Source organism: Silurus aristotelis, assembly GCF_946808225.1.
Source record: "Silurus aristotelis genome assembly, chromosome: 17".
Taxonomy (NCBI): domain Eukaryota; kingdom Metazoa; phylum Chordata; class Actinopteri; order Siluriformes; family Siluridae; genus Silurus; species Silurus aristotelis.
This window is the reverse complement of record NC_139590.1, coordinates 20,373,279-20,401,223: the sequence shown is the minus strand read 5'-3', so window position 1 is coordinate 20,401,223 and position 27,945 is coordinate 20,373,279. Positions and strand designations below refer to the sequence as shown.

The window sequence follows — 27,945 nt, the reverse complement described above, 5'->3', positions numbered from 1 at the left end:
CATACGAATTGTGTTTTTGGTACGGATCGGTTAGCCGCAAAGCTACCAAAAGCCAATGAATTGTCCCCGGCACTACGTGATGCAACGGCTGAGATCTGACCGGATAGAAACCCCACTGTAAAATGACTCCATGAAATGAAGGGAATAGACAATTGATATTCAATAATTTAACACACATTGATGGGCAAAATATTAAAATGTAAGGTAGTGATTCTGATAAAGTTTAGTTATTAGGTCTTGTTTTATGAATGACAATAAGAATAATGATAGAAAGTCATATGTTCAAACAATAATAAAAAAAGAACAAAAACTAAACGACATGGGGGGGGGAGTGAATATATTATGAAATGCATATTTATTTTTTATAAATCAGTAAACACACGGTGTACTAAAAAAATACAATTTTAATTTGTTAAAATAAATAATAAAAAAATAGTCGTTTTTTATTGTATTTTTTTTTAAAGCGTGTCGTAAGTTTTACTTCCTGTGTCAACGAGCGACATCCGGTTCATTCACGTTCTCCACCGAAATCAAAATAGTTCCTTACACACAGGCGTTGAAGCTCAGCGCGAATCCACCGGATATTATTATATTTCTTATTATTGTATAATTATAACAGCCCGGATGGCGGGTTTACCCCCGGGTGACCCCCAGTTGGTCGCCATGATCGTGAATCATTTAAAAACACAGGGACTTTTTGACCAGTTCAGGAGGGACTGTTTGGCGGATGTCGATACAAAGGTAAGGAGGTTGTTTGTTTGTGCTAAGCTAACCGGCTAATGTCACACCTTAGATTGAATACAATGGAAAGTGAATGAACGGATGAGAGATCGAAATCAAATCAACATTTGGTGTGATCCCCCCGTACCTGCAAAACAGCATCAATTCTTCTCAAATCCGTCACTCAGTCTCTTCATGTCATTCCTGACAAACTCAGTAATCCATTGTTCTTCTTCTTCAGTGCAGAATATACACCGATCAGGCATATGACATTATAACATTGAGCGTTGAAGTGAATAACACTGATTATCTCTTCATCATGGCACCTGTTAGTGGGGGGTATGTATAATAATTAGGCAGCAAATCAACATTTTGTTTTCAAAGTTGACGTGTTGGAAGCAAGAAAAATGGGCAAGCGTAAGGATCTGAGATATTGAGACGTCTAGACGACTGGGTCAGAGCATCTTCAAAAACCGCAGCTCTTGTGGGATGTTCCTGGTCTGCAGTGGTCCAAGGTAGGAACGGTGGTAAACCGGCGACAGGGTCGTGTTGAGCGAAGGCTGATCCAACAGACGAGCTCCTGCAGCTTAAACTGCTCGAGAAGATCATGCTGTAAATGTTTGATGTGTCAGGACTGTTTTGGCAGCAATATTTGCAGATTGCAAATCAGAGGTGGGAACAGAGCAGCCAGTATGGTCAATAAGAGGAATATAATCGCTCAAAAACACACTTTCCAACTGTGCTGAGCAGAAAAGCATCTCCGAAAGGCACAACACACCGAGGTTTGAGGTGAAAGGGATGCAGTAGCATTTCTCCTTTTACTCCTCTTAGCCAAAACCCCCGAATGTGGTCTCGTGCAGTTACAGGCGGTCTACTCATTGCAATGTGTGTGTGTTGAGGTGCTTTTCAGCTCAGCACGACTGTAAAAAGTAGTTACCCGAGTTCCCTTTCGACAGTCTGTGCATGTGTTGCTAATAAAGTAATGCTTGATGACGTTTTCTGCGACTCTGTTCCAGCCTGCGTACCTGCACTTGAGACAGCGAGTGGACAACTTTGTGTCTAATCACCTGTCCAACCACACATGGAGTCCTCAACTAAACAAGAACCAGCTGAGGAACAGCATCAGGCAACTCGTGCTCCAGTACGTATCATCTGACTCAGACTGGACTGTCGGTCGATTAGCGTCATCCTAGATTTGTCCATTTTCCCAGACAAGTGTACTGTTACCTAAGCAACACATCTGTACTGTTACCTAGACGACAAGTCTGTACTCTTAAGGAGACGTCTGCGCTGTTACCGAGACGAGACGTCTGCGCTATTAGCGAGACAAGACTTCTGTACTATAACCAAAATGTACTGTAACCGAGACAACACGTCTGTACTGTAACCGAAACAACACGTATGTACTGCAACCAAAACAGCGAGTCTGTACTGTAACCGAGACGACACGTATGTACTGTAAATGAGACAACACGTCTGTACTGTAACCGAGACTACACGTCTGTACTGTAACCAAAATAGCGAGTCTGTACTGTAACCGAGACGACACGTCTGTACTGTAACCGAGACGACACGTCTGTACTGTAACCGAGACGACACGTCTGTACTGTAACCGGGACGACACGTCTGTACTGTAACCAAAACAGCGAGTCTGTACTGTAACCGAGACGACACGTCTGTCCTGTAATCATAACAGCTAGTCTGTACTGTAACCAAGACAACACGTCTGTACTGTTACCGAGACTACACGTCTGTACTCTAACTGAGACGACACGTCTGTACTGTAACCAAAACAGCGAGTCTGTACTGTAACCGAGACGACACGTCTGTCCTGTAATCATAACAGCTAGTCTGTACTGTTACTGAGACGACACGTCTTGACTGTTACCGAGACGACACGTCTGTACTCTAACTGAGACGACACGTCTGTACTGTAACCAAAACAGCGAGTCTGTACTGTAACCGAGATGACACGTCTGTTCTGTAACGAAAACAGCTAGTCTGTACTGTAACCGGGACGACACGTCTGTACTGTAACCGGGACGACACGTCTGTACCGTAGCGGATGAATAAGGATCATACTGATTCACCATGTTGTTTAATGTTGTTTGTTGCAGGTCAGGCTTGCTGGAGCAGGGCGTCGATCGGATTGTAGCTCAGGTCGTCGACCCCAAGGTTCAACACACCTTTCGGCCACAGGTGGAACGTGTCGTCCGTCAGTTCCTGTCTCCGGGCAACCATGTAGAGGAGGAGGAGCCTACACACGCCCTCACACAGATTTTGGAAAACCAGGAGGCTTATCTGTCATCTCCAGGTAATGGAGCTCACGCAGTTCCGATCTCGCCTCATTTCCTTCCTGTCTTCCTTTTCCTTCCTTCCTTCCTTCCTCCCTCCCTCCCTCCCTCCCTCCCTCCCTCCCTCCCTTCCTTCCTTCCTTCCTTCTGTCTTGTGCTATTTTTCTCTTTTAGCTTGATGCATGTATATTGTCTCTCCCCCCTTCATCAGTGATCCCCTCGGCTCCAGTCTTTGACTCCGCCCCCTCTCAAAGTCGAGATCCCTCAATGATAATGGCACAGGACGAAGGAGAGGAAGATATGTGCCTGGTAGAGGAGGATGAGACAGAGCCAGAAAGAACAAAGGAGGTGGAAGAGCAGGACGAGAAGAACGAGGGGAACAAAGAGGAGACAACGGGCAAGGAGCGAGAGGAGGATGAGGAGAGACCGAAAGAGGCGGTGGAGGTTGGCCAACAGATGGAGATGGTGCCTGTGGAGATCAAGAAAGAGGAACAGGAAGAAGGAAAAGGGGAGGAGAAGGAAAAGAAAGGGGAAGAGGATAAAGAGAAAGGAGAGGACATGAAAGATAAGAAAGGCTCGGGGAAGAACAAGGAGGAGAGCAGCACCGACAAACTTCATATCCTCCAGAAAGCGAGAGAACGATTGAAAGAAGGTAGCTGAGCATTGCATTATCTTTAGATGTCTATATATGTATATATCATTTGTTTGTTGATTTGTTTAGTTTTTTCCCTCTTCTCTAACTATATGAGCAAAAGTTTGTGGACACCTGAGCACAAGATGTGTTTTTCCGAGCATCTTCTGGGAAGATGTTCCACTAGATTTTGTGAAGATTTTGTGCTCATTCAACCACGAGGGTGTTAGTAAAATCAGGTACTGATGTAGATGAGGTGAGGAGGCCTGAGGGATGCAGTCAACGTTCACATTCATCCCAAAGGTGTTCTAAAGGGTTGGAGCTCTATAGCTTTACTCCAACCCATGTAAAGCATATCTTCATGTAGCTGGCTAATGCTGGAACAGGTTTGATTCTCGTAGTTCAAAGAGAAGTTCAAAAGAGTTTAAAGTTCAAAGGTGGGGAGGTGCCGAATATGGGCGGAAAAGTCGGGTGTCCCAATACTTTTGACACACCTTTAATGTGTCTTGTATAGAATAATATTTTTTAGGTTATGCAATACTAAAATGATATTGAGTGGCATAATGATTTTACAGTTTTTTTTTAAATGATCAATTAAACTAAATCCCAGATGTTGCAAGTCATCAGGGCTTTTCTATGTCTTCTTGCCCAGATGTGTAGTGCAGTCACTGGAACTTCGGTGTAGGATTTACACGTGATATACTGGTTAATAGTCTATTTACTCCTCCGTGTTGCTACAGAATACTCCCTGGAAGATTCGGATCTAGAGGGTCTGAGCGACATCACGGTGAGTTCGGTCCACACGAGCGACCTTTCGTCTTTCGAAGACGACAGCGACGACGAGGAGCCTCCTTCCGATACCACCGAGGAAGGAGAGATCACCTCAGAAGGTACTCATTAGGGAGCGCTGCGTTTAAATCCTCGGCTCTGACTGTCGATTTATTAAATGTCCTCGTATATAAGAAGGTCTTTAAGTGTTCCGTTTTCGGGTGCAGATGAAAAAGTTCAGAAGAAAGGAGAAGCAGACGATTCGGACGAGAACAAGGAGAAAAAACCCCGGGGTTCCCGCCAAGGCTACGTTCACAAGCCTTTCCTTTACTCGCGTTACTACAGCGACTCTGACGACGAGGTTACCGTGGAGCAGCGACGTCGTTCCGCTGTGAGTGGTCAGGGTTTGCACTCTCAACTATGGGCGTGTGGTCTCGAAATGGAAACTAATCTAGAAAAGTAGGCACACAGCATTACGCTGGAAAGGGGGAACATATCTTAGGCTTGGTAGCTCAATACACAAAGGTCTTTCCCTCAGTGGTGAGAAGGTGAACGTTTTATCTTCTCCCCCCCCCTCCTTTTTTTTTTTTGTTTCCAGGCGAAAGACAAAGAGGAAAGATTGCTGAAAAGGCAACAGAACCGGGAGCGTCTTGAGGAAAAGAGAAGGCAGAAAGCGACGCAAGCAGAGCTACAGGGTCAGCATTAATCCAGATTCACTTCCATCATTATTTACATTATATTCATCTAAATATTTGCCCCGTGTGTGTTCGTTCCTCCGCTAAGCAGAAAAGGAAAAGCAGGAAATCCAGAGACCTCAAAGGAAAGAAGCACAGAAAGAGAGGAAAGTTCTGGAAAAGAAAGTGGCACTCAGCAGAAAAAGGAAAAGAGATTCACGGTCTGTGTGGGTTTTTTTTGTGGGGGGTGGGGTTATTGCGTGCGTCCACCAGGTCAACATTCTGTTCAAAGTTTCTTTTACTGTATTTGGAATGCAGGAAAGAAGACGACTCGGCTGTCAAGAAGAAGAGCGACGGAGATGCAGAATCCATGAAGAAAGATGTGAGCCTTTTGTCTTTCCACCAGGCGGCCTCTTTCTCTCTTTTCTCTCTCCTGTCTTTCTGTTTTTCTTACATCGCAAGTCCATCTTTTATCTCTTCACCTTTCTGTGCTACACGTTGCACACAAAAGTTTCTCACTTGTTCACAGCGGGGCTGCAAAGGGGCAGAACATTGCGGGAAAATGTCCGGAAACTTTTGGAAATATGCCAAGTGAGAAACTTACCAGGAACTTTTGGGAATTTGTGGGAATTAATTAAACATTTTGGGGAAATTTGAATGACATTTTTGACTGATTTAATTGCAAGTAGAACATTTATAGGTATTTATTAATATACAGTGGTACCTCAGAATACGAATTTAATTCGCACTGTGAAATATTCGTATACTGATACGAATTTCCCCATAAGAAATAATGTAAAGTGGGATAATTTGTTCTAAATGACCCCAAATATTAATATAAAAAAATACAACCAATATGCACTCATATTATTTCATATTTGGCATTTAATAATAGTGCCTTAACATCTAAAAGAGGAAAACATGATCTTTACCGTTGAGAAGAGTGATTGCTGGCATGATGGAGATGACGTTCGGAGGAGAAAGAGGGAGAATTATTGTTTGGAAGGACACGAATCTCCTTCTACTATGATATCGGGCAGACTGTCATCACTTATTATTCTCTTTTTTTTGATGCACTTTGCATCATTTCACTACTTTCGCCTTTTTTTCAGTGTTCAGTGATGAATATTAACAAAACAAAGACATAGCGATAAACACAGCATATGTAATATTTCACAATATTACTGTTTGCTTCCGTATTTTTGATTAAATAAATGAGCATAAGAGACTTCCTTTTTAAAACCTGTATGGTAACCAAAATTGGCTAGCAGAAGTTAGAAGAAAGCATCACAGCTTGATACACACAGCTAGCTAGTCTCATAAATGATCAATAAAATGTGCTAGCTTACATTTAGTTGATCTGATTTACTGGCTGGCTACTATATAAATGCAGTTATTTACTAGTTAAACTTTAATACCATTGATAAAATATATTTACCCAAGTGATCTCAAAACTTAGTTGAATGGATGTAATCTTCAGACTCAAATGCAGACCTGTGGCTTCAATATTCCAGGTGTCTAAGTAGGATTGTTAGCTGACACACAGCATAAGGATGTTTTAAACATAGATTTATGTAATATTTTTGAATACTCACAAAAAAGGACATTTTTGGACATTATTTTGTGTGTATGATTCAAGAAATGATCTGTATTATGGAGGAATGCACAGGGCATGTAGCGGGTAGGGTCTCAGTAATTAGCATTAAAGTTCCCAGTTTATTCCCATGGAAAGTTCTATGGAAATTTGCAACATTAATTCACAGTAGTAAAGGAAATACAGCAAGTAGGAAAGAAAATGTCTAGATAATGTGTTACTTCCTTTTAAATCCCAATGGTGTTTGCAAGCTACCAATTATTCGTGTAATAGTAAACATTATAAAAGCTTTCTAAGAATCCTGGCCCACTATTCCAGCAGATTATAACTGCTCCACTGGGAAGAATGCGATTGTTTGGCAGACATTTACTAAATGTTTGCAACTTCGCTCGTATATTTAAAAAAAAAATGTCGTTAGCAACCACATGCAATTTAATAGAAGGTACATTCACGGCAAAATTAATGTTAAGATATTATAGTCCGCGATCTCAGTTATAGTTACACTCTGTATTGTACTATTGTCCATGTAGGATGCAGTGAAGTCTAAAGCAATCTCTCAGAAGCCTGTTAAGAAGCTGTCTGAGGAGGAGCAGCGGAGGAGAAAGAGCCTTTCAGAGGACTCGAGCGAGCCACGCAAAATTCTCGACAAAAACCGTACCCACTCCTTCATCCTGGACCTGGAGCTGGGAACTGAGGAGGCCCTCAGACAGCGAGGCGTTGGGAAGAACGAGCGGCATGCCCGCAGAGAGAGAGAGCGAAAAGAAAATGAGAAAGAGCGTAGTCAGTACAAACAGAAGCCGGAAAGTAAGAAAGGAGGAGACAATCTGCCAGAGGAGAAGGAAAGAGGGGTGGTGAAAGTTACAGTTGATGACAAAGTAGAGAAAAAATGGTCAAAGGTAAAAGGAGACAAAAAGGGCTCGGCGTCAGCAAGGGAGGGAAGGCTTTCTGTGACTGAGGGGTCGGCCCTAGAGGAGGGAACCACCAAGGATGTTAAGAAAGAAAAAATGCCCTCTGAAATTATGAAAGAAAAAACAAAAGGAGAGAAATCACAGGGAAAGTCGGACTCAAAACCGCAGCATCGTCTGGATTCCACTGGCTCCATAGAGGATAGGTCTGAGGGTGAGACTGCTTCTGATTTCATTCGGAAGAAAGAAAAGCCGCCTAAAGACATTTTGAAACGGTCAAAAAGTCACCCAGAGGGTAAATCTCTAGAGAAGCTCAAGGCCAGGCAAGATGGCAAAGAAGTGGGGGCTGGTAGTAAAGACAAGAGCTCCACTTCAGAGGCCCATAAATATAGCTCAGACACAAGGACCAAGACTTCAGAGGCAAGTCCAAAGGTAAAATCTGTGCCAGAAAAAGCAAGATCCAAATCTAGAGATGACTTAAAATCCCAAAGTCTATCAGTGACCAAAACAGACAAGAAGGCCCAAAGTCAGGAAGCCAAGGGTAAAGCCGGAGTGGCTCCTTTTAAGCCAGAGTACACCAAGGAAAAGAAGAAGGAGGGAGTGATAAAAGAAGACAGAGGAGTCTCAGAGGACCAAATTGAGAAAGGGAAAGATGCAAAGAGCGCAAAGAAAACAAGTGAGAAAAAGACAAATGATTTCGAGAAGAAGGGTGGAGACAGTGAGAATGAACAAAGAACCCCTGAAGTAGATGATCTCTCTTCCAGTTCCTCTGCTCCGTCAGCGGTTGCTGATGAAGTTGAAACTGGAGGCGGAATGGATTTTCAGACTTCAAACGATCAAACGCGGCCAGCTCCGAAGTCCCTCACAACATCTGTCCTTACAACTCAACAAGTCTCAGATTCTTTTTTTAAATCAGAGGTTAGGACCGCACAGTTCTTGGAGTCTTTTCCTGTGAGTCATGTCTCAAACCCACAGACTTTAGATTCTGCCCCAGAGTCTGATTCCACAGACCAATCCATCTCTGAGTCTTTAAGAAAGCCTGATCTAACCTTAGACTCACAAGCTATGGATACAGAGTCTGATCATGCTGCCTTACAATCCACAGACTTGGAGTCAAATCTCACAGACCCACAAGCCATGGATACAGAGTCTGAACCTACAGCACCACAAGCCAATGCTGTACAGTCTGATCTTGCATCACCACATTCTGAATCATTACAAAGTCAACCTACACAGTCTGATCTTGCTATACCACCACCACAACAGATTTCCTCAGATTCACAGCAAAGGCCTGAGCTCATGAACTTCTCAGAGTCTAATCTAACTGTTCCTGAACCAGATACTCCTCACACACGGCTGCAGTCCTCAGATTCAAGCCCAGTGTCCATTCTCCTAGCCCCTGAGTCTTCAGACTCTATTCCAGAGTCTGATCTCATGGTTGCTCAGCCCTCAAATGTAAAAAATGAACTCGCAGTCCCTCAGGGTTCAGACACGCTTCCTGCTGATGTTTACAGCACTTCTGTTTCTGACGACATGTATGACGCCCTAAGCGACATCACTCCAGATCCTGAGGATGAGGAGGAGGCCACTATAAGACTCTCTGAGACCCAGGACCAGCACCGGAACATCCCTGCGGAGGCTGACGCCCTCTTGTCTTTAATGGATGTTTGCGCTTCTGCAGCTGTGAGCAGCTCCACTGGCACTTCTGAAGCAGAGACTTCTATCCAGGATGCAGATATAAAGATGAAGGAAGCAGCCCTGACATTACTCTCTATGGATCCAGATCAGGGAGTTTTGCCGAGTTTTGTACCTGAAGATGCACATGTTGCTGGGCAGCAGGTGGAGACTTTGCCCACAGACCTGGTTGATGAGACAAATGTGATGGAGCCACCAGAAAAGGTTGCTGCTCATGACCCGGAGGAAGCAGAGGAACATGCTGAAGGTTGTGTTTTTTTTATTCAATTTGTGCCTGTGATCTAGATAACACAGTAGAATGTTCTAGATCACGAATGTTAAATATTGAATGTTCTGCTCCAGCCAATCCAGTGTCCCAGATAATGCACTAAAACTTGTTTTCTAGGTAGAGACAATGTTTTCTGTTCTAGCATATCACGCAATGTTATGATGTTTGTGCTTATGGTTCTGGATTCTGTAGTAGATCAATATCTTTGCCAAATCTTTTATTAAAATTTTTGCAGTGTTTTGCAATTCTCAACAAACAGATTCCCTTTTTCCCTCCAGGTATAACCAGCACAGCCATTGAAGGAAAGGCCACAGACATACTGTCTAAGGAGGAGGCAACATCTGAGGTGAATTTATTAATATCTTATCTGTTAAAGAGAAATTGAAACTTGGCCATGTTGCAGGTGTATGTTGTGAATGGTATTTGGCAGAGTTAGTGTGATTCTTATCAGCTGAAATGTTAAACTTTTGTTTGTTTTGTCAGACTTTATAAAAGATTTATCTCAGCAAATAATGTGGAGTATTTGTACTGAATCAGTTTTCTTTTTGGCTCCAGAATAAAGCAGGGACCAATGGGCAGGAGGCCCATGGGCAGGAGGCACAGGCTCCAGGGGTTAATGCAGAACAGTCCCAGGTGCAAGAGATATCAGACCTTGAAATAAAGGAGGCATATGCACATGAGGGAAATGCACAGGAAGTACCGGAGGCTCAAACACACGAGGCGGAAGAACAGGAGCAGGAGCTCCCGATCCACGAGCCAAACTTGGAGAAACAGGACGCGCAGATGCAGAAGCCAAACATAGAGGAGCTGGAGGCACAGATGCAGGAGTCAAACATAGAGGAACAGGAGGTGCAGGAGCCAGACCCACAGGAGAAGGAGCTTCAGATTCAGGAGCCTAACATAGAGGAAAGGGAAGCACATATGGAGGAACCAGACACACAGGAGAAGGAGCTTCAGATTCAGGAGCCTAACATAGAGGAAAAGGAAGCGCATATGGAGGAACCAGACACACAGGAGAAGGAGCTTCAGATTCAGGAGCCTAACATAGAGAAAAAAGAAGTGCTTATGGAGGAACCAGACACACAGGAGAAGGAGCTCCAGAGGCAGGAGCCAAACCCACAGGAGAAGGAGCTTCAGAGGCTGGAGCCAAACACACAGGAGAAGGAGCTCCAGAGGCAGGAGCCAAACATACAGGAGAAGGAGCTCCAGAGGCAGGAGCCAAACATACAGGAGAAGGAGCTCCAGATGCAGGAGCCAAACATACAGGAGAAGGAGCGCCAGATGCAGGAGCCAAACATACAGGAGAAGGAGCTCCAGATGCAGGAGCCAAAAACACAGGAGAAGGAGCTCCAGATGCAGGAGCCAAACATACAGGAGAAGGAGCTCCAGATGCAGGAGCCAAACATACAGGAGAAGGAGCTCCAGATGCAGGAGCCAAATACACAGGAGAAGGAGCACCAGATGCAGGAGCCAAATACACAGGAGAAGGAGCTCCAGATGCAGGAGCCAAATACACAGGAGAAGGAGCTCCAGATGCAGGAGCTAAATACACAGGAGAAGGATCTTCGGATGCAGGGGCCAAACACAACAGAGCAGGAGGGGCCGAAGCAGGATCCAAACATACCAGAGCAGGAGGGGCAGGAGCAAAACACACCAGACCAGGAGGGGCAGAAGCAGGTTATGCAGACACAAGAGTCAGAAGAACAAGAGGCACAAGTGGAGGAGGCTGAAATGCATGAGGCAAAGGCACAAGAATATTGGATACAGGAGAAGGAGACACAGGGTCAGGATACAGAAGCACAGATACAGGAGGCGCAGACACAAGTGGCACCATCAAAGGAGGCTCAGTTGCTGGAGGTGCTAAAGGAGCAGAAAGCCCAGGCACAGGAAGTGCTAAAGGCGCAGGAGTCACAGTCGCAGGAGGCTCAGGTGCAGGAAGTGCTTATGCCAAAGGAGGCCCTGGTGCAGGAGGTGCTTAAGCCACAGGAGGCCATAGCACAGGTGGTGCTCAAGCCACAGGAGTCCCCGGCGCAGGAAGTGCTTAAGCCACAGGAGTCCCCGGCGCAGGAGGTGCTTAACGCAAAGGAGGCCCCGGTGCAGGAGGTGCTTAAGCCACAGGAGGCCCAGGCGCAGGAGGTGCTTAAACCACAGGAGGCCCCGGCGCAGGAGGTGCTTAAGCCACAAGAGGCCCCGGCGCAGGAGGTGCTTAAGCCACAGGAGGCCCCGGCGCAGGAGGTGCTTAAGCCACAGGAGGCCCCGGCGCAGGAGGTGCTTAAGCCACAGGAGGCCCCGGCGCAGGAGGTGCTTAAGCCACAGGAGGCCCCGGCGCAGGAGGTGCTTAAGCCACAGGAGGCCCCGGCGCAGGAGGTGCTTAAGCCACAGGAGGCCCCGGCGCAGAAGGTGCTTAAGCCACCGGAGGAGCAAAAGGCAAAGAAGTCCCCAGCACAGGAGGCCCCGCTGCAGGAAGTGCTAAATATGCAGGAGGCCCAGGCACCGCAGGCCCAGGCACCGGAGGCCCAGGTAAATTTCCCAAATGCCCAGCAGCAGGTGGCAAAGACACAAGACGTGCAAACCCAGGAGCCACAGAAGCAGCCAGCAAGGAGAGGACGACCCCCGAAATTAATTAAACAAGCCAGTACGTTAAAAACTCCTGCATGTTTCATTAATTCAAATGCAATTATTTTTGCTGTTTCTTACACCATGAACATTGTATTTATGTAAGCGGAACCTGTTCTGTGCCCTTCTTTCAGGTAGTACATCAAAGTCAGATGGACAAGAAGAGGACAAATCCGATGTGTCAGAAGTGGTAAGTAGATTTTTGGCCCAAGTAATTTTGCTCTTTTGGACTCTTTTTCTGTTATCCCACTCATGAGTCAAAAATACAATTTAAATTGTAAATATTTGTTTCATTTTTTTTACATTTTGTATTTAGGATGAACGTCTAGAAGGCCGAGTGACCCGTAAAGGACGACGTTCCAGTCAGAGAGCTTCAGCCAAGGAAACTGGTAAACTCATTTTTTTAATATACAGTTATACACTTGCAAGTGTAATGTCAGTAATATCAAGTAATCAGATCATGAGTTTAAAACTCAGGTCCACCCAGTTGTCACTCCTTGGCCCTTGAGCGAGGCCCTTAACCCTCAGTTGCTCAGTTATAAGTCGCTCTGGATAAAGGCGTCTGCCAAATGCTCTAAATGTAAATGTATCAGAGTATCAGACAGCTTAATAGACAGACCAACCGACGAGAATAATTTTTTGAGGTTCTCTATGCTTAGGTCTTCTGCATCTTCGCAGCACTTGTCCATGTTTTTCTACATGACCCATGAATTGGGAAAATTGCTCATGATCTAAATGAATTTTACCATTGTTTCCTAGCATCAAAGCCTGAAGAAACAGAGGCAACGGGGGAAGAAGTAGAGCAAAAAGAGGTAAAGTCTTAAACATATGCCCTTTTTAAAGAGGTAAGCTAGGTTTGAGATTTGTTCATGTTGTGCTTGTGTGCAGATGCGCCGAGGAAGGCGTTCCGGTGTTCAGGCAGCTGCTGCAGGTCAGTGAGTTTACACAATTTCTGGTGCATTGGTCTTGATGATAAACCAAACTGAATGACCTACCTTCCTCAGCATATTCTATGGCATCGGTTTGACCACACAAACCCTACTAAAAGTGTTCAGAGTATTTACTTTGTTGCAGAGCTAGGTATTGATCCCCTTTGTTGGATCTTATTAAAGCCCCCAGAGTAGAAAAAGTGGGATCATTTGTAAATAAAATGTTTTTATTAAAGCAGGTAAACCGGCAATGAGGAGAAAGAGGTCTGACCAAGCTGAGGATCCAGAGAAAGAGGGAAAAGTGAGTGAAATGCTTTGTTTCTTTCTTTTATTTATAAAAAAGAGATAGAAAGATACTACCATGCCTTTCTGCTCAAAGGAACTTGCAGCTGAGGAGAAGGATGAGGAGCCTGTGAAGAGAGCACGACAAGATAGCGGTAATCACACACACACACACACACACACACACACACACCCTCTAATGTGATTGTGAAAAGGTGTTTGTGTATCATTGTCTTACTTTGTTCAAATCTCTCCATCAGAGAGTGTGACTGAGGAAGAAGAGGAAGGCAAAGAGGAGAAAAAAGAGGAGGACAGAGACCCAGAGAGCTCTAAAGAGAAGGCGGTGAGTTGATTACGCATAGACTCTTGTCTCCTCCCTCACACACCCAATTTGCAGACCATCGCATTAACGTGATGCGAGTCGGTGGCTAGTTCATGGCCCCTTAACGGACCCCCGGGTTTGCTTTGTTTTGTCGTAGGAGGAAGAGGAACCGGCGAAAAAGACTCCACGGCGAGGCAGATCCTCAAAGAGCACTTGTAACGCGGAGGATTCAGGTGCGACAGGACCGAGAGTCGGTTCAAGGTTGCGTTACCGCGTTTGATTTTCGATAGTGACACTATTTGTTTGATCACTTCGCTGCCTTAGAAAGGAGAGAAGCCGAGACGGAGACGGGGGAAGAGGACGAGAAACAGGAGGAGGACGAAACCAAAAAGAGAGCCACAACACGTTCTGCGTCTCGGCTGGAGGCTGAGAAGTATTTCAGCGCCTTTTATTGGATACATTTGAACAAACCTCACATTTTCAATAGCTTTAAAATGGTCAGTTCATTTGGGCGACTTGAGTTTTGAACGTGGGAATTTCTTTTTGTGCAGAAATAAGCCGAATAAGCCGTCAACCAGAGCGGTGAGCAAACTGAGCGGGAAAGAAGAGAGCTCTCCAAACACACGGTGCGTGTCTCTGTAATTTTAGTCGTCCTTGGATGCTTGTAGATTTCGAAAGCTGAAATCTGAAGACATTTTGTGGGCATGTGTGTAGGATTGTGTGTGAGCTGCTGTGGGTATAATTGTGTGGGGCATTGGATTGGTTAAGCACAGAGGGACATTTTGAACTGAAATATTTGCTCATGTCTGTCTCTCTTTATCTCTCTCTCTGTTTTTCTCTTTCTATCTCAGTTCCTCTCGTTCCCAAGGTGCTGCTGCAGTAAAGGGTCGTAAGAGCGAATCGAGCTCTCCAACGCCTCGGACCCGTGCCGGCTTAAAAGCTGAGGAACCACCTTCAAAGAGAGCCAAGCGATGATGTCATTGTGTGTGTATTATGTATGTAGCCCAGTCACCGTAATGACATCACCATTTAGCGCGATCTCTCCCGGCCGGAGACGCGTTTTTTTTTTTTAGCCTCAGTGACGCTCTCTCCGGCTCGGAATTGCGAGCGAGCAATCCGTCAGCATTTATGAGGAGTTCTGAAATGTTTGCCATCATGGTTGTGTTTTTTTTGGTTTTGTGTGTACAGTTTGTTTAAAAATATTTCAATTATAAAATCCGCTTTCCAGATACTCAATACAATCCCACAGCGTTCCAAAATCCCAGGACTAGAAGAACCAGCCATGTTTTCCTTACGGCATGCAGTGTATGGAATTACGACGATCTAATCGAAAGTGCATTTTCGGAACATTCTCCGATCTTCATATGATGTAAAATCCGACTTAAATCTGCGTTTCCGATCGAGGAGGCCAAAGAAAAATAAACACGATTTATTTTATTGATTTAGGGAACGTCAAAAGTGCATGTTCTAGCACTTTCTCTACAATGCACTGTGCAGTATATTTCAGCAACAATCACCCTGTGCTTCCAATCATTTTCGAAAGAGTGTAGATAGGAATGGGTTTGGTTCTATTTCGCGACCGGTATTCGTTATATATCCACTATAATATTCGGAATCTTGGCAAGGTATATAATTGTCTGGTTGTCCTGCAAACCTTGGAAAGCCCTTGTTAAACTCTCATGATCATAAAGTTCGACCCACTCTTCATTCAATACTTTACAATATACAGTCGTAGGAGAAATAAGGTTCTCGAAATCCCCCCACCATAAGAGTTATGCAAAAATATTTGCTCATTCCACATGATGGAAATATTGTTTTTTGTTGTCGTTTAACGTGTCGTTTTATCTGCTGAGCCTATTAGCGTGTTCAGTTGCATGCGTGCTGATCCTGTTGGCGTGTTCAACATCAAAACACTCATTCTGTGAATGTAAATATCTGAGAGATTTCTTTTATATACTAGCTTTTATTATAAAGGCCACCGGGACCACGAATGTGCACTGTGTCTTCTTTTCATTTCTGCTTCCCCGTGTTTCCTGATGGCTTAGAACTCTTGTGATATGCTTGTCAACGTCGTTCTGGAGTCGAGTTTTCGGAAGTCTCTGATTCTATAGTCTGCTTTTTAAAGTTTTGGAATTCTTAAGCTAAAAGGTTTGAGCAAGACGAAGTGAAAGAAGTTTCCCATCCCTTTGAAATACTACACCTTTCTCGTTCCAGCGAGTGTCGGCAGGGGGCAGCATTGACCAATAATATAGAGTCAGTCCTGGCAATGTACTATGGGGTAATGGGATCTTATGGGATAATGAAAACAGTTATTACTTAGGAATTGTTTCTGTTTGTTCTTCTCTCTATAGAGTTCGTGGTCATTCTTGAATATTCTGGAGTAAGTGTTTTTTTTAAATAGCCTGGAACCTCTAAGCACCATTAGGTAGGAATTATATATACTATATGATCAAAAACTGAGCATTGATGATCATTTTTGCAGCAAAGCCATAAGTTATCTAAGTTTTAATTCAGTTGAACTAAATCAGGCAATGCGAGGGTCATAACGAGTGCAATCTATGTAGACATGGTCGACCAAGTTCTAACCTTCCACTTTGCTCCAATTGCATTATTAGTATGTGCCCTAATGAACCCCTATTCAACTGTATATAATGATCAAAAATAAGGGTGTCTGCCAAATGCCTGATCATAAGTCTTTTGTGGAATGACCACAAATCCTCACAGCCCTACCTCAAAATCTGGAGACTTGTAGAACAGCAAAGATGAAACCAGCTCTGTGGTCATTTCAATGGTTTTGGAATAGGCACATGGTGGTATGATGGACACCTGCCCATCATACCACCATCATAGGCACATGGTGGTATGATGGGCAGGTGTCCATACCTCTTAGCCTAGGGATCCCCAAACTTTTTTGGTCCCAGTCCCCCAATAAAGAAGAGAAAAATGTATGTGTCATTTTTTCCTTTCCTTTAATGGTGGACTGGGACGATCTGTAACATTTATTATTATTATTATTATTATTATTATTATTATTATTATTATTATTATTTAAATTATATTTTAAATGATTTATGCACCATATAAATGATGTATAGCCTTTTAAAAGAGCGTTATTACTTTTATAATTATATTTTCTCATATTAATTACTATCGAAATAAAAACATGTACTTACTTTTGCATATGCATAAGGTTGGTAGGTGGATCTTACCAATAATAAGCTTTTTTAATAATAACGGATTTTAGATTGTTCCTGCTGATAACCGATTAATCAATAAATAGTTTTTAAAATGGATTAAAAAAAAAGTATTTTAAAAATGTAAAATAGTACTGAACTTTATTACAAAGATATTAAAAAAACAGATCTGAATGATAAAGGTAATAAGAATATATTTCTTAATAAATATAATTATATAATTAATGAATAATAAATAATAAATTCACACCTACAACCTGGAAAAACTATCGGTATGGATTTTTGCCGATGCACAATAGTTCCACAATCAACTATTCGTGCCTCGTCCCTATTAGTAACTAAAATAAAAATTAGTTTGAAAGGAAAACATTATCATCAAATACAGATATGATATGAGTAAACTGTAATGAGAAAAAAATTATTTTATTTTTTAAATATGCCCTTCCTATGCCCTAGATAGGACCCTTCTCTCATCCATATAGTGTTGACCACTGTCAACAAAAAAAAGGGTCTTTTTCTAATATTCAACTCTCTGGTTTTGGCAGATAGATCCATGAAGTTCTCAAGGTTTTTGCCTTGCTTGGCTCCAACCATCGTGGCAGGTTCTAAAACCACAGCGATTCGGATGTTTGAATGTAAACATTAGCTGAAGATCTAAACCTGGCTCTGGATGATGCTTCTGGCTACTGCTACCGCATGGTAAGTTAATTGGATAATAAAACTTAATACCGCCCCGAGTGGTCTAAAATTGGAACTGCAGCAAGCATTAATAGAGGATCCTATAAACTGCTCTATAAACATTTTTATTGGAGAAAAAGCCAAAGGTGTAAAGCCAGGGTGCAGTTTCTCACCAAATTGGGCTAGTGTTAATCAATCAATAAATCAATCAATCTAACCTAATAAATATCTGCAAAACAAAAACAACATGTAAACATCCATATAACTTTGATATACATTTCTGGTTATATGTTGCAAAGATTGCTCAAAAGAAAGCAGAATGAATGGGTGGATAAAAAAATGCATGTTCACCACAGTGACCTTGTTCCCTAAGCAAAATTTCTGGAAATTTCTACTACTTTCTACCAAACTACTATGTGATGTGTCAGAAATATTCTGGATCTCCATCACTAATTTTGTATTGCTTTTGCATTTGCATTTTCAGTAGACAGCATTTATTAATGCACGCTATATATGAGAAACATACTGCATATATCAAATATATATATAGCCAGGGACCCCTTTATATGGTGTTATTTATTTATTTATGTCCTGTTATTATACTTTCAACCTAAACATGAGGTGCTTGGAGCCGTTTACTGTTTTTCCTCAGTTGCTTTGGAGCATTTCTCAAATTTCATCCTTAATAATTGCAAACCAGGAAGTGGATTTCTCAAAACAATTTCTACAAACAGCACAATACATTGGATTTCTTGGAAAAAGCCTGTACTTTTCTCAAAAGTTCATCTGTTAAAAGTAAGTCTTTGTGTCAATGAACATTTTATTTCCATCACAAAGTCTTTTTGTCATTGTTTACAAAGAAGATCATCCAAAAGTTTAGGCATGTTGTCAGGGTGATGGCGCACAGTTTTAGTATTTCTTGATATAAAATATAGTTGATTACAAAATACGAATTCCTTCTGTTTGGCATTTATGAATTTCAGCAGCACAAATTCATTTCTTTTATTGCATATTTGATTTTTATTGATTGCAGGAAACCAGACAGGATTCCCACTTTTGTACTGTACATGTGTTTATTTGTTTCTTAGTAGTTTCTTTCTTTATTTTTTTTTTTGAAAAAAAAATGCTGATGCTGTAAACTAGTGTTCATTAGTGACATTCAAGATTCATCTGCACAATTCATCAATTCAACACATTTACAAATAAAAGTTTAATAGAACTTTTTGATGACAGATGTTGACAACTGGTTTAATCATTTTGCCTTCAATGACGTATACAATAAACTGATGCTGAGATGTTTTGGGGGTTAAAACCCATTCGGGGGGAAACCAGTATAATATATTTTGCTCAACTGATAATGTAGGAAACATTCATTAAATATACAAAAGCATTCGCAATTTGACCAAAGCAACAAGAAATGTTCTTATGATGAAGCACACATGACTAAATGATGTGTAGGTTGAACAAGTAGGTTTGAGAATTTCATTATTTATCTGAGAAACGCTCCAAAACAACTGAGAAAAAAAACTGTAACAATAAACAATTTCTTAATGGAAATGTGATCACCATCATATAGCAAACATTATGGGATTCCCGAAACTCACCAAAAGAACCAGTGCACATATTAGGACTTGAAAACGTTGTGCAACACACACACACACACACACACACACACACACACACACACACACACACACACACACACACACACACACACACACACACACACACACACACCACTATTCTTTCCCTAGCTAGAGTACACTGACGCGCGCGCTGAAATGCGCACTGTGAGCAGACTGGATGGAGTTTGCAACCAAAACACGCGCACCACTTTTCTGTTTCTCCCTCACACACACACACACACACACACACACACACACACACACACTCATACACACAATCGCTTATTTCTTTGTGCTTTGATAAAAATCTCACGCCTCGTTTCTGTCTAAAATGACGGATCGGTTATGCAAACGAGACAGAGATCGCAGTCTGCAGCGCGGTGCAGTTATTTATCACTTTGCGCGAGCCAAATGCGCACATGATGATAGGAATCCGCAGGATTGAGCGTGTGGCTGCGTTTTGGCTGCACCCCATGAAAGGAAAAGCTTATTTTTATTGCGTAAAAACCTGCAGTTTCTGTGCTGCGGAAGGCTGTTTTAACATATATGGGGGCTCACATTCGGTATGAAAGACCCGTTAGATAAAACCGAAATGGACTGGTACAAATGACGCATGATGGCGGAGGGAAAAAAGAAAGGTTTCATCCTCGGTATGAAGGGATGAAACAAGAAGTCGTTCAATTCATTCCCTTTTTTAGCTTCCAGACTTTTTATTCCAGTTTCATTCACTATTGGCTTTTAGTCTTCTAATAATGATAATAATAATAACAAATAAATAGCGCCAATAACTATCATAATAATGATTATTAACTACTACTAATATAATAATAATAATAATAATAATAATAATAATAATAATAATAATTATTATTATTATTATTATTATTATTATTATTATTGTTTTATTATAATTGTTATTTTTATTTTTATTATTATTATTATTATTATTAGTAGTAGTAGTAGCAGGATTTACTATTACTACTACTAATAATAATAATCATAACCATAATAACAACAATAATAAAAACGATAATAATTACAAAAATAATAATAATAGTTATTGTTATTATTAATATAATTATTATTATTGTTAATAATAATAAGAGTAGTAGTATGTGATCACTATCGTCCCCTTTTGGTTGTTTTTATTATCATTTATTATGATGATGCATAATAAATCATGTATAATTGTTCGAATTTATTACAATACATTTTTTTTATTATTATTATTATTTAGTAAATTTTTATCAAAGCAGTTCCTTAATTTAAAAACGTGATAAAAAAAAGTGTTTGTACACTTCAGGATTTCATTTATTCCCATTTCCCCCTGTGTGTGTGTGTGTGTGTGTGTGTGTGTGTGTGTGTGTGTGTGTGTGTGTGTGTGTGTGTGTGTGTGTGTTGTGTGTCGATTCCAAACAGCACTGCAGTGTTTCAGTAAATCTGTGATGGCAGAGGAATCAAATATATAATCATTTTTTTTTAGTGATCGCCTTATTTATTAGTTTATTTTTTTGTTGATTTGTTTTTGTGGTTTTTATTATTATTATTATTATTATTATTATTATTATTATTATTATTATTATTATTATTATTATTTATCTTTCTTTATTCATTCTCTCTTTTCTTTTCTTTCTGGTATCTATCTACTAAACATAACTCCAATATATATATATATATATAAATAAATTGATATTTATATCGCTTTATATATAAAACACGCTCGAACGCGTTTGTGTGCGTGCGTGCGTGTATGCGTGTGTGTGTGTGTGTGTGTGTGTGTGTGTGTGTGTGTGTGTGTGTGTGTGTGTGTGTGTGTGCGTGTGCGTGCGCGTGCTCTAGTGTGTCCACAAGGTGGAGAGAAAGACACACTACTTGCTTTATTATTACACCATCTTCTTTATTTAGTGTAATTATTTTAAAGCTATTAATTCGGATCATTTAGATCAACAACGAGACAAAATTATAATAAATATTATAATTTAAATATGATTGATAAAATATTATTATTATTATTATTATTATTATTATCATCATCATCATCATCATCATCATCATCATCATCATCATCATCATCATCATCATTATTATTATTATTATTATTATTATTATTATTATTATTATTATTATTATTTCTCCAAGTCAGTAAGTGTACACTGCCCATGTGACGCCAATTTCATTTTTTTTTTTTTTTATGTATGTAGTTATTTCTTTCTTTATATTTATTTTCTTTCAATTTTGTGAATTTTGCTATAAAGAATTTTACACAATCCGTGGGGGGAAAAAAATTTATTATTATCTTTTTTTTTTTCCGAAAACAATAATCGTGATCTGTTTTTTTCCCCACAATGGAAAACTCAAGTTTCCGAGCAAAGAGCCAACAATTCGAGTGTTCCCTCAAAACCCTCTACATCCTCTGGAAGAAACACCAGTAATGTGCCGGAATATGACGCCATACAATCTGACTGGTGGAAAAAACCATTGTGTGAGACTTGAAGACGACTTGAATGCATATGCAAAATGATGGAACAGTGTTTATGTGCTGGTTGATTTGATAGTTTCTTCCCAATGAAACATCACATTATCTTTTACCTCACGATTATCTCACGATTTCTATATAATATATATAATATATACACATATCAGCAAATATGATCTATTATATCTTCTGCAATTTAATACCATTTCAACATAAACAATACAAACCAGGTCATTAACCATGGAAACATCAGCATGTCCTACAAACTACACGAAATAATCTGATGTTACAGGTCTAAATGGTGCAATTTATAATAGATTTATTGGAGTATAATCGTCAAGAGAATATTCATCGTTATGAAAAAATCATATTTAACATCATTAAAAAATACTTAAAGGTCTAAACAGATTTGAACAAACAATAACAATTAATAATTTATGTACATTTTCAATTTGTAATTATTGTTACTAAAACTATTGCTGTTACAATAATAATAATAATAATAATAATAATAATAATAATAATAATAATAATAATGATTATTAGACAGTAAGGATGTTTATTTGACATTTTAAAAATGTTGTTTTTTCTATATTATTATTATTATTATTATTATTATTATTATTATTATTATTATTATTATTATTATTATTATTATTATATAGCTTTAGAAATGGACCAGGGGATTTATAATGTGATTGTTTTGGTTATATATTTATTATTTAATATATTCTAGGACTGTGTGGTTATTAGACTTATCCGTGAGGTCGATCTGATGAGGATTTTCCCACCTGGACGACTTTATTGCGTCATAATGTGTGACGTGACAATTGTGTGACGTTATAGGTTTGTATCAAAAGTGCACACTTTTATTCCTATAATTATTCTTAATGGTTTTTTATTATTTGGGTGTCATCATCATCATCATCATCATCATCATCATCATCTTGCCCTTCAGGGTAGCTTTTAATTGCAGTTTTATCCAAGACAATATTTTACACATATATGTAACCGTTTTTTTTTTTTTTTGGCTTGCTGCAAATTCCTACTGCACTATTGCGTCATAACGTGTTATAAATACACCAAAAATCTGCAATGAGGAAAGACATGCAATTTGACATGCAAATTGTTTATTTGCACGTCATTAACTTCCATATTTTACTTCAATTATTTCACATATAGGTATAAAATGTTGCGCCTTTATATTATTTTGTTGTATTTACTCAACAACTACTGCAGATTGTTTTCACTGCCAATAATCTTTATTATTATTACATTTATATCTCCACGTGCACAGTTACTACTAATTGCATTTCTGCTCTATCTATCATAGCACCCAAATAATCCAATTGATTACACATTTCAGCATCTCTTTGGGGTTGCTATATATGGAAATCTGGCTCCAGCCTCTCTGATACACACGATGCAGACTAAAAATAACATTTCTGTGTGATCCATGTCCGCGTGAGTAGTTAAAATGTTGTGTATTTTACATGCATTGCGCTGAAATTTACCCGTGCTGTGTGCGCGAGCGCCAAATCTTTCGCGTTGGATTATGCAAATAAGCGCGTGGCAAAGGTTCAGTTTTTTCCCCCCATCCGGGTACCGGATCACGTACTACTCCGCCATACTTCTGTTCAGTGCTCCGAGTGTGCGTGGATTGTTTTAGGGCGTTTGGATCATGAATCTCGAGGACCAATCATTCCCGTGGTTCACGGCCTCCTTGTCCAATCGGGAGACACGTTTTTTTTTTCTATGGTGTGACGTCATTCACAGGTGAAAGTCGGGACGGTTATGGCTGGATCTGTGTTCTCTCTCTCTCTCTCTCTCTCTCTCTCTCTCTCTCTCTCTCTCTCTGTAAGTGTGTGTGCGTGTGTGTGCGTTAGTGTGTGTGAGTGGGTTGTACGTGTGCGTGCGCCGTGTCTCTCTCTCGGACGCAGGAGCGCGCGGCAGCGACGTGGACCGCAATGAAAGTCGCCGAGCGTGGATTTCAGGAGTAGACGGTCGCGTGACGAGCGGATAAGCGCGCGCGCGCACCCGATACGAGTCCGTTCCATTACCTTTTTTCTATTCGAGCGCGAGCGCCTTGTTGTAGGCTTTTTTGTTTTTTGTTTGTTTTTTGTTTGTTTACATTTTTATTTCTTCAATATATTTGCTATATTTTGTTTGGTTAGGAGTTGTTGCTTTTTGAGGCGCGCGATGGCCGCGCGCAGCAGCTCCTTGATGCCTTTCTCGATTCAGGCCATTTTGAATCGAAAAGAGGAGGACGAAGTGGAAGAAGAAGAAGAGGAGGAAGAAGAAGAAGGAAGACGAAGGCGCCGTCTGAAAGAGCTGGACATGTGTTTTTCGAAAAGCGCGTGCTGGAAAATCTTTAGAGGAGCGCACGAGACGGTGGAGGAGGAGGAGGAGGAAGACAGGGACAGAGACAGGGGACAGAGAGAGAGGGAGAGAGCGAGCCATCCCAAGATCTACGACTCAGACTCGGGGCTCAGCGAGGAGGACCACCAGCACGAGCCGCAGCAGCTCGACGACGAACGCGTACAGCGGGGCGGCTGTGATGCGCGCGCCCTGGACGAGAGCGTGCAATCCGAGACGGACCGGGAGTCCACGGCGGCGGAGCACGCGCGCGAGCTGAGCGACTGCGAGCTATTAGCCAGCGTGTCCGGTAAGAGCCCTCACGCACGAGGACGCGTTTTTTTATTTTTATTATTATTATTACTTATTCTCCTTTTTTTCCACATTGCGCAAGACGCCTATTATTATTTATTTTAATAAATTCAACACATTTTGTTGCTCTACAAATCTGGAGCAGATCTTCACAAGCATTTCCCAACTCAAATAGCTCAAAACCTTTCTTGCATTTCAAAGTCTGTGCAAAATGTGGGAATTTTCTTTCTTTCTTTCTTTCTTTCTTTCTTTCTTTCTTTCTTTCTTTCTTTCTTTCTTTCTTTCTTTCTTTCTTTTGCAAATGTGCGCGCATATATTAATTTCTAATTTGCAAAATTATTATGGCAGCAACTATGCAACAAAAAAAACAGTATGAAGACAATTATATTTATAATCAATCTTTCTTTTAGAAATTCAGTTCCTGAGTGTTTAAAAAATAAAATAGAATTATTATATAAAAGCACTTGTGTTCAAGAAAGCAGCATTTACAGCAAACTAAATATAATGTTTATATATATTATATTATATTTTGAATTATATTTTAGAATTTGTAAGGGGCTCATAACGCAGTGCAACCTTTTAAAGTGGTTCTTGATCGGGAAACTTTCACAGTAAATGGTTGCATGCTTGTGATCATGCTTGAAGGATGATCGTGGGTATACAGTGTGAGTGTGAGTGTGATGATTGCAATTATTAATGCAATTATTCATGCAATTATTCATGCAGTAATTAATAAACTTCTTTGACGCATTGTTAATTCGTGTTTCTTCCTCTCCTGCTTTTGGTGCAGACTGTAATCACGCGGAGGAGAAGGTCTCGGAGCAGCCCGGCGGCAAGCAGCGTAAGAAACGCTCGCGCGCGGCCTTCTCGCACGCGCAGGTGTTCGAGCTCGAGCGCCGCTTCAGCCACCAGCGCTACCTGAGCGGGCCGGAACGCGCGGACCTCGCGGCGTCTCTTAAGCTGACCGAGACGCAGGTGAAGATCTGGTTCCAGAACCGGCGCTACAAGACCAAGAGGCGCCAGATGGCCGCGAGCAGCGCCGCGTCCGCCGCCGCCGCCGCCGACCTGCTCCTGCCCGCCGCCAAGCGCGTCGCCGTGAAAGTGCTCGTGCGCGACGACCGGCGGCAGTACTCCCCCGGCGAGCTGCTGCTGCTGCGGCCCCCGCCGCTCCTCGCGCTCCATCCACCCTCCTCATCTTCCTCTTCTTCATCCTCATCTTCATCCCCACCTTCATCATACTGTTACTACTATCACCCGCACGCGTACTGCGCGCCCGCCTGGACCCTGTCCGCGTGCGCAGGCAACCAGTGACAAAGGCGCGCGCAGGAAAAAGGGGGGAAAAAACAGTGTGTTTTGTTTGTATGTTTTGTTTTGTTTTTGTTTGTTTGTTTGGATTCTGAAGTTTCCAACTAAAGGGCGGAGAGAAGAATCAGACACTGCGTTCAACCGTTTCAAGCTGAAAACCCGAAAGACAAATGGCATCACTTTATTATATTATCAATGTGATACTTTTTGGTATTATTTTTATTTGTATTATTATTATTATTATTATTATTATTATTATTATTATTATTATTATTGTTTTATTTTGTGGTTTTTTTTTCTGTATGTATATGGGAAGATTTCCGTTCTTTTTTATTTTCCGTTTAAAGCGTACTGGAGAGCAGAAACTCGTTAATGGCACAAATACACACACACACACACACACACACACACACACACACACACACACACACACACACACACACACACACACAAAGCGAGATATGTAGGTGAAAACGGTAAGCACTTCTGGTTTATAATCTAATACGTGCGCAAACAAAACACCGTGTGTGTGTGTGTGTGTGTGTGTGTGTGTGTGTGTGTGTGTGTGTGTGTGTGTGTGTGTGTGTGTGTGTGTGTTACAGTTGCAGACTTTAGTATTAGTGTAAAAACAAAAAGTTGCAACATAAGCGAACGTTACGTGCGCTGTGTGTGTGTGTGTGTGTGTGTGTGTGTGTGTGTGTGTGTGTGTGTGTTTGTGTGTGTGTGTGTGTGTACGAAGAGAGTGTTTTGTACACTTTGTCAATGATCAGAAAAGTTTATTAAAGGCGTTTAAGTGACAGATAAGTTGGTGGGTGTCTGTCGTCCCATTTGTGTTCAAGTGCACTGAAGAGAAATCAAAACATTTACATTTGCATAATTACAATAATAATAACAATAGTAATAATAACAACAACAATAATAATGATCATTCTAATTATTATAATAATTCTAATTATACTTTTTGTGGACTTTAGGGGTTATTAAATTCCCCCCCAAAAAAATAATGATCATAATATACAGCCAAATATATATCATTTTTGAAATAAATATTTGTATTTGCGAATTGCTTCTCAGAGCCAGATGTGTTTTATATTGTATATATATATATATATAACTATCAACATTTAATTTTCAGCGCGCGCGCGCGCGTGTGTGTGTGTGTGTGTGTGTGTGTGTGTGTGTGAGGTTCGCGTACACTCCATCACAGGGCTCCTGCGTTATTATTGTATGTTTTATGTCCTGCACACTGGTGTGAAAGTGCTGTTAAGGTGATTTAAAGTCCCTGTCCTGCTTTGCTCGGTGATTTAATGCGGCCCTGTGCGCGCCGATCTGCTCCAGGAGTCTGCTTCAAATTCGGAATATAAATCCCACCACCAACACCAACACCACCACCACCAACACCAACACCACCACCAACACCAACACCAACACCACCAACACCAACACCATAACCAGCACCATTACCAGCACCATTAACACCATTAACACCACAATTTCATTAAGCCTAAAGATTTATGATCTTTGAAATTAAACCAAACAGTTTTTTTTCCCACTTCTATGCTTTTAATTTTGATTGGGTTGTTTTAATGCGCGGTTCTTATATTATATTATATTATATTATATTATATTATATTATATTATATTATATTATATTATATTATATTATCTATCTATCTATCTATCTATCTATCTATCTATCTATCTATCTATCTATCTATCTATCTATCTATCTATCTATCTATCTATCTATCTGTCGTCTAATTGGATATTTGGGTGTGTAGGTATATATTATATATATTGGGTATTAATAATTGTGACATTATGCGTGGTGTTTGAGCAGAATGAGGATTTATGTGGATATAATAATGACAGAGAGAGAATTGTGCTGTGTGCTCCTTTATAGATAGATAGATTAGATAGATAGATAGATAGATAGATAGATAGATAGATAGATAGATAGATAGATAGATAGATAGATAGATAGATAGATAGATAGATAGATAGATAGATAGATAGATAGATAGATAGATAGATGCTCTGTAAGTCACTGTTGATTAAAAAGAAACACACAATTTGTATATAATTGACGTATTATTAAGTAAACGTTTAGATATTGACACTAAAAAAGAGATTTATTTATTGACTATATTGAACGATTTACAAAATAGATTTTTTTTTTGTTGAAACAATCAACTTCTCTGTGGACTTTGGACTACACTGTGGTTGTTGTTTTTTGTTTTGTTTTTGGCGGATCGACTGTTTCAGAATGACGTCATCCGACGTGTCGTCACGCCAGGAATGA

At 40.8% G+C, this 27,945-nt stretch overlaps 2 protein-coding genes across 10 annotated transcripts; both read left to right on the top strand.

Moving 5' to 3' along the window:
• The first annotated feature begins 492 nt into the window (after window positions 1-492).
• Window positions 493-15,689, top strand: bod1l1 (biorientation of chromosomes in cell division 1-like 1). Of its 8 annotated transcripts, none has more exons than XM_083566188.1 (24): window positions 493-741; window positions 1,737-1,861; window positions 2,838-3,034; window positions 3,226-3,666; window positions 4,386-4,535; window positions 4,641-4,804; window positions 5,012-5,108; window positions 5,200-5,308; window positions 5,406-5,493; window positions 7,212-9,528; window positions 9,828-9,895; window positions 10,105-11,550; window positions 11,650-12,184; window positions 12,300-12,355; window positions 12,482-12,554; window positions 12,925-12,977; window positions 13,054-13,096; window positions 13,331-13,395; window positions 13,474-13,531; window positions 13,637-13,719; window positions 13,856-13,931; window positions 14,023-14,131; window positions 14,250-14,324; window positions 14,550-15,689. In XM_083566188.1, the coding sequence occupies exons 1-24, from the start codon at window positions 625-627 to the stop codon at window positions 14,671-14,673; spliced, it is 6,669 nt and encodes a 2,222-aa protein (XP_083422314.1). In that variant the 5' UTR covers window positions 493-624; the 3' UTR covers window positions 14,674-15,689. The 8 variants fall into 8 exon arrangements, with proteins under 8 accessions (XP_083422314.1, XP_083422312.1, XP_083422315.1 ...); XM_083566186.1 differs by having other exon boundaries at window positions 10,105-11,619; window positions 11,653-12,184; XM_083566189.1 differs by having other exon boundaries at window positions 10,105-11,751; window positions 11,968-12,184.
• A 7,756-nt stretch (window positions 15,690-23,445) lies between these two features.
• nkx3-2 (NK3 homeobox 2) lies at window positions 23,446-25,888 on the top strand. Of its 2 annotated transcripts, XM_083566318.1 has the most exons (3): window positions 23,446-23,717; window positions 23,846-24,336; window positions 25,129-25,888. In XM_083566318.1, exons 2-3 carry the CDS (start codon window positions 23,871-23,873, stop codon window positions 25,647-25,649), a joined length of 987 nt encoding a protein of 328 aa, XP_083422444.1. In that variant the 5' UTR covers window positions 23,446-23,717; window positions 23,846-23,870; the 3' UTR covers window positions 25,650-25,888. The 2 variants fall into 2 exon arrangements, with proteins under 2 accessions (XP_083422444.1, XP_083422443.1); XM_083566317.1 differs by having other exon boundaries at window positions 23,446-24,336.
• The last annotated feature ends 2,057 nt before the right edge of the window (window positions 25,889-27,945 follow it).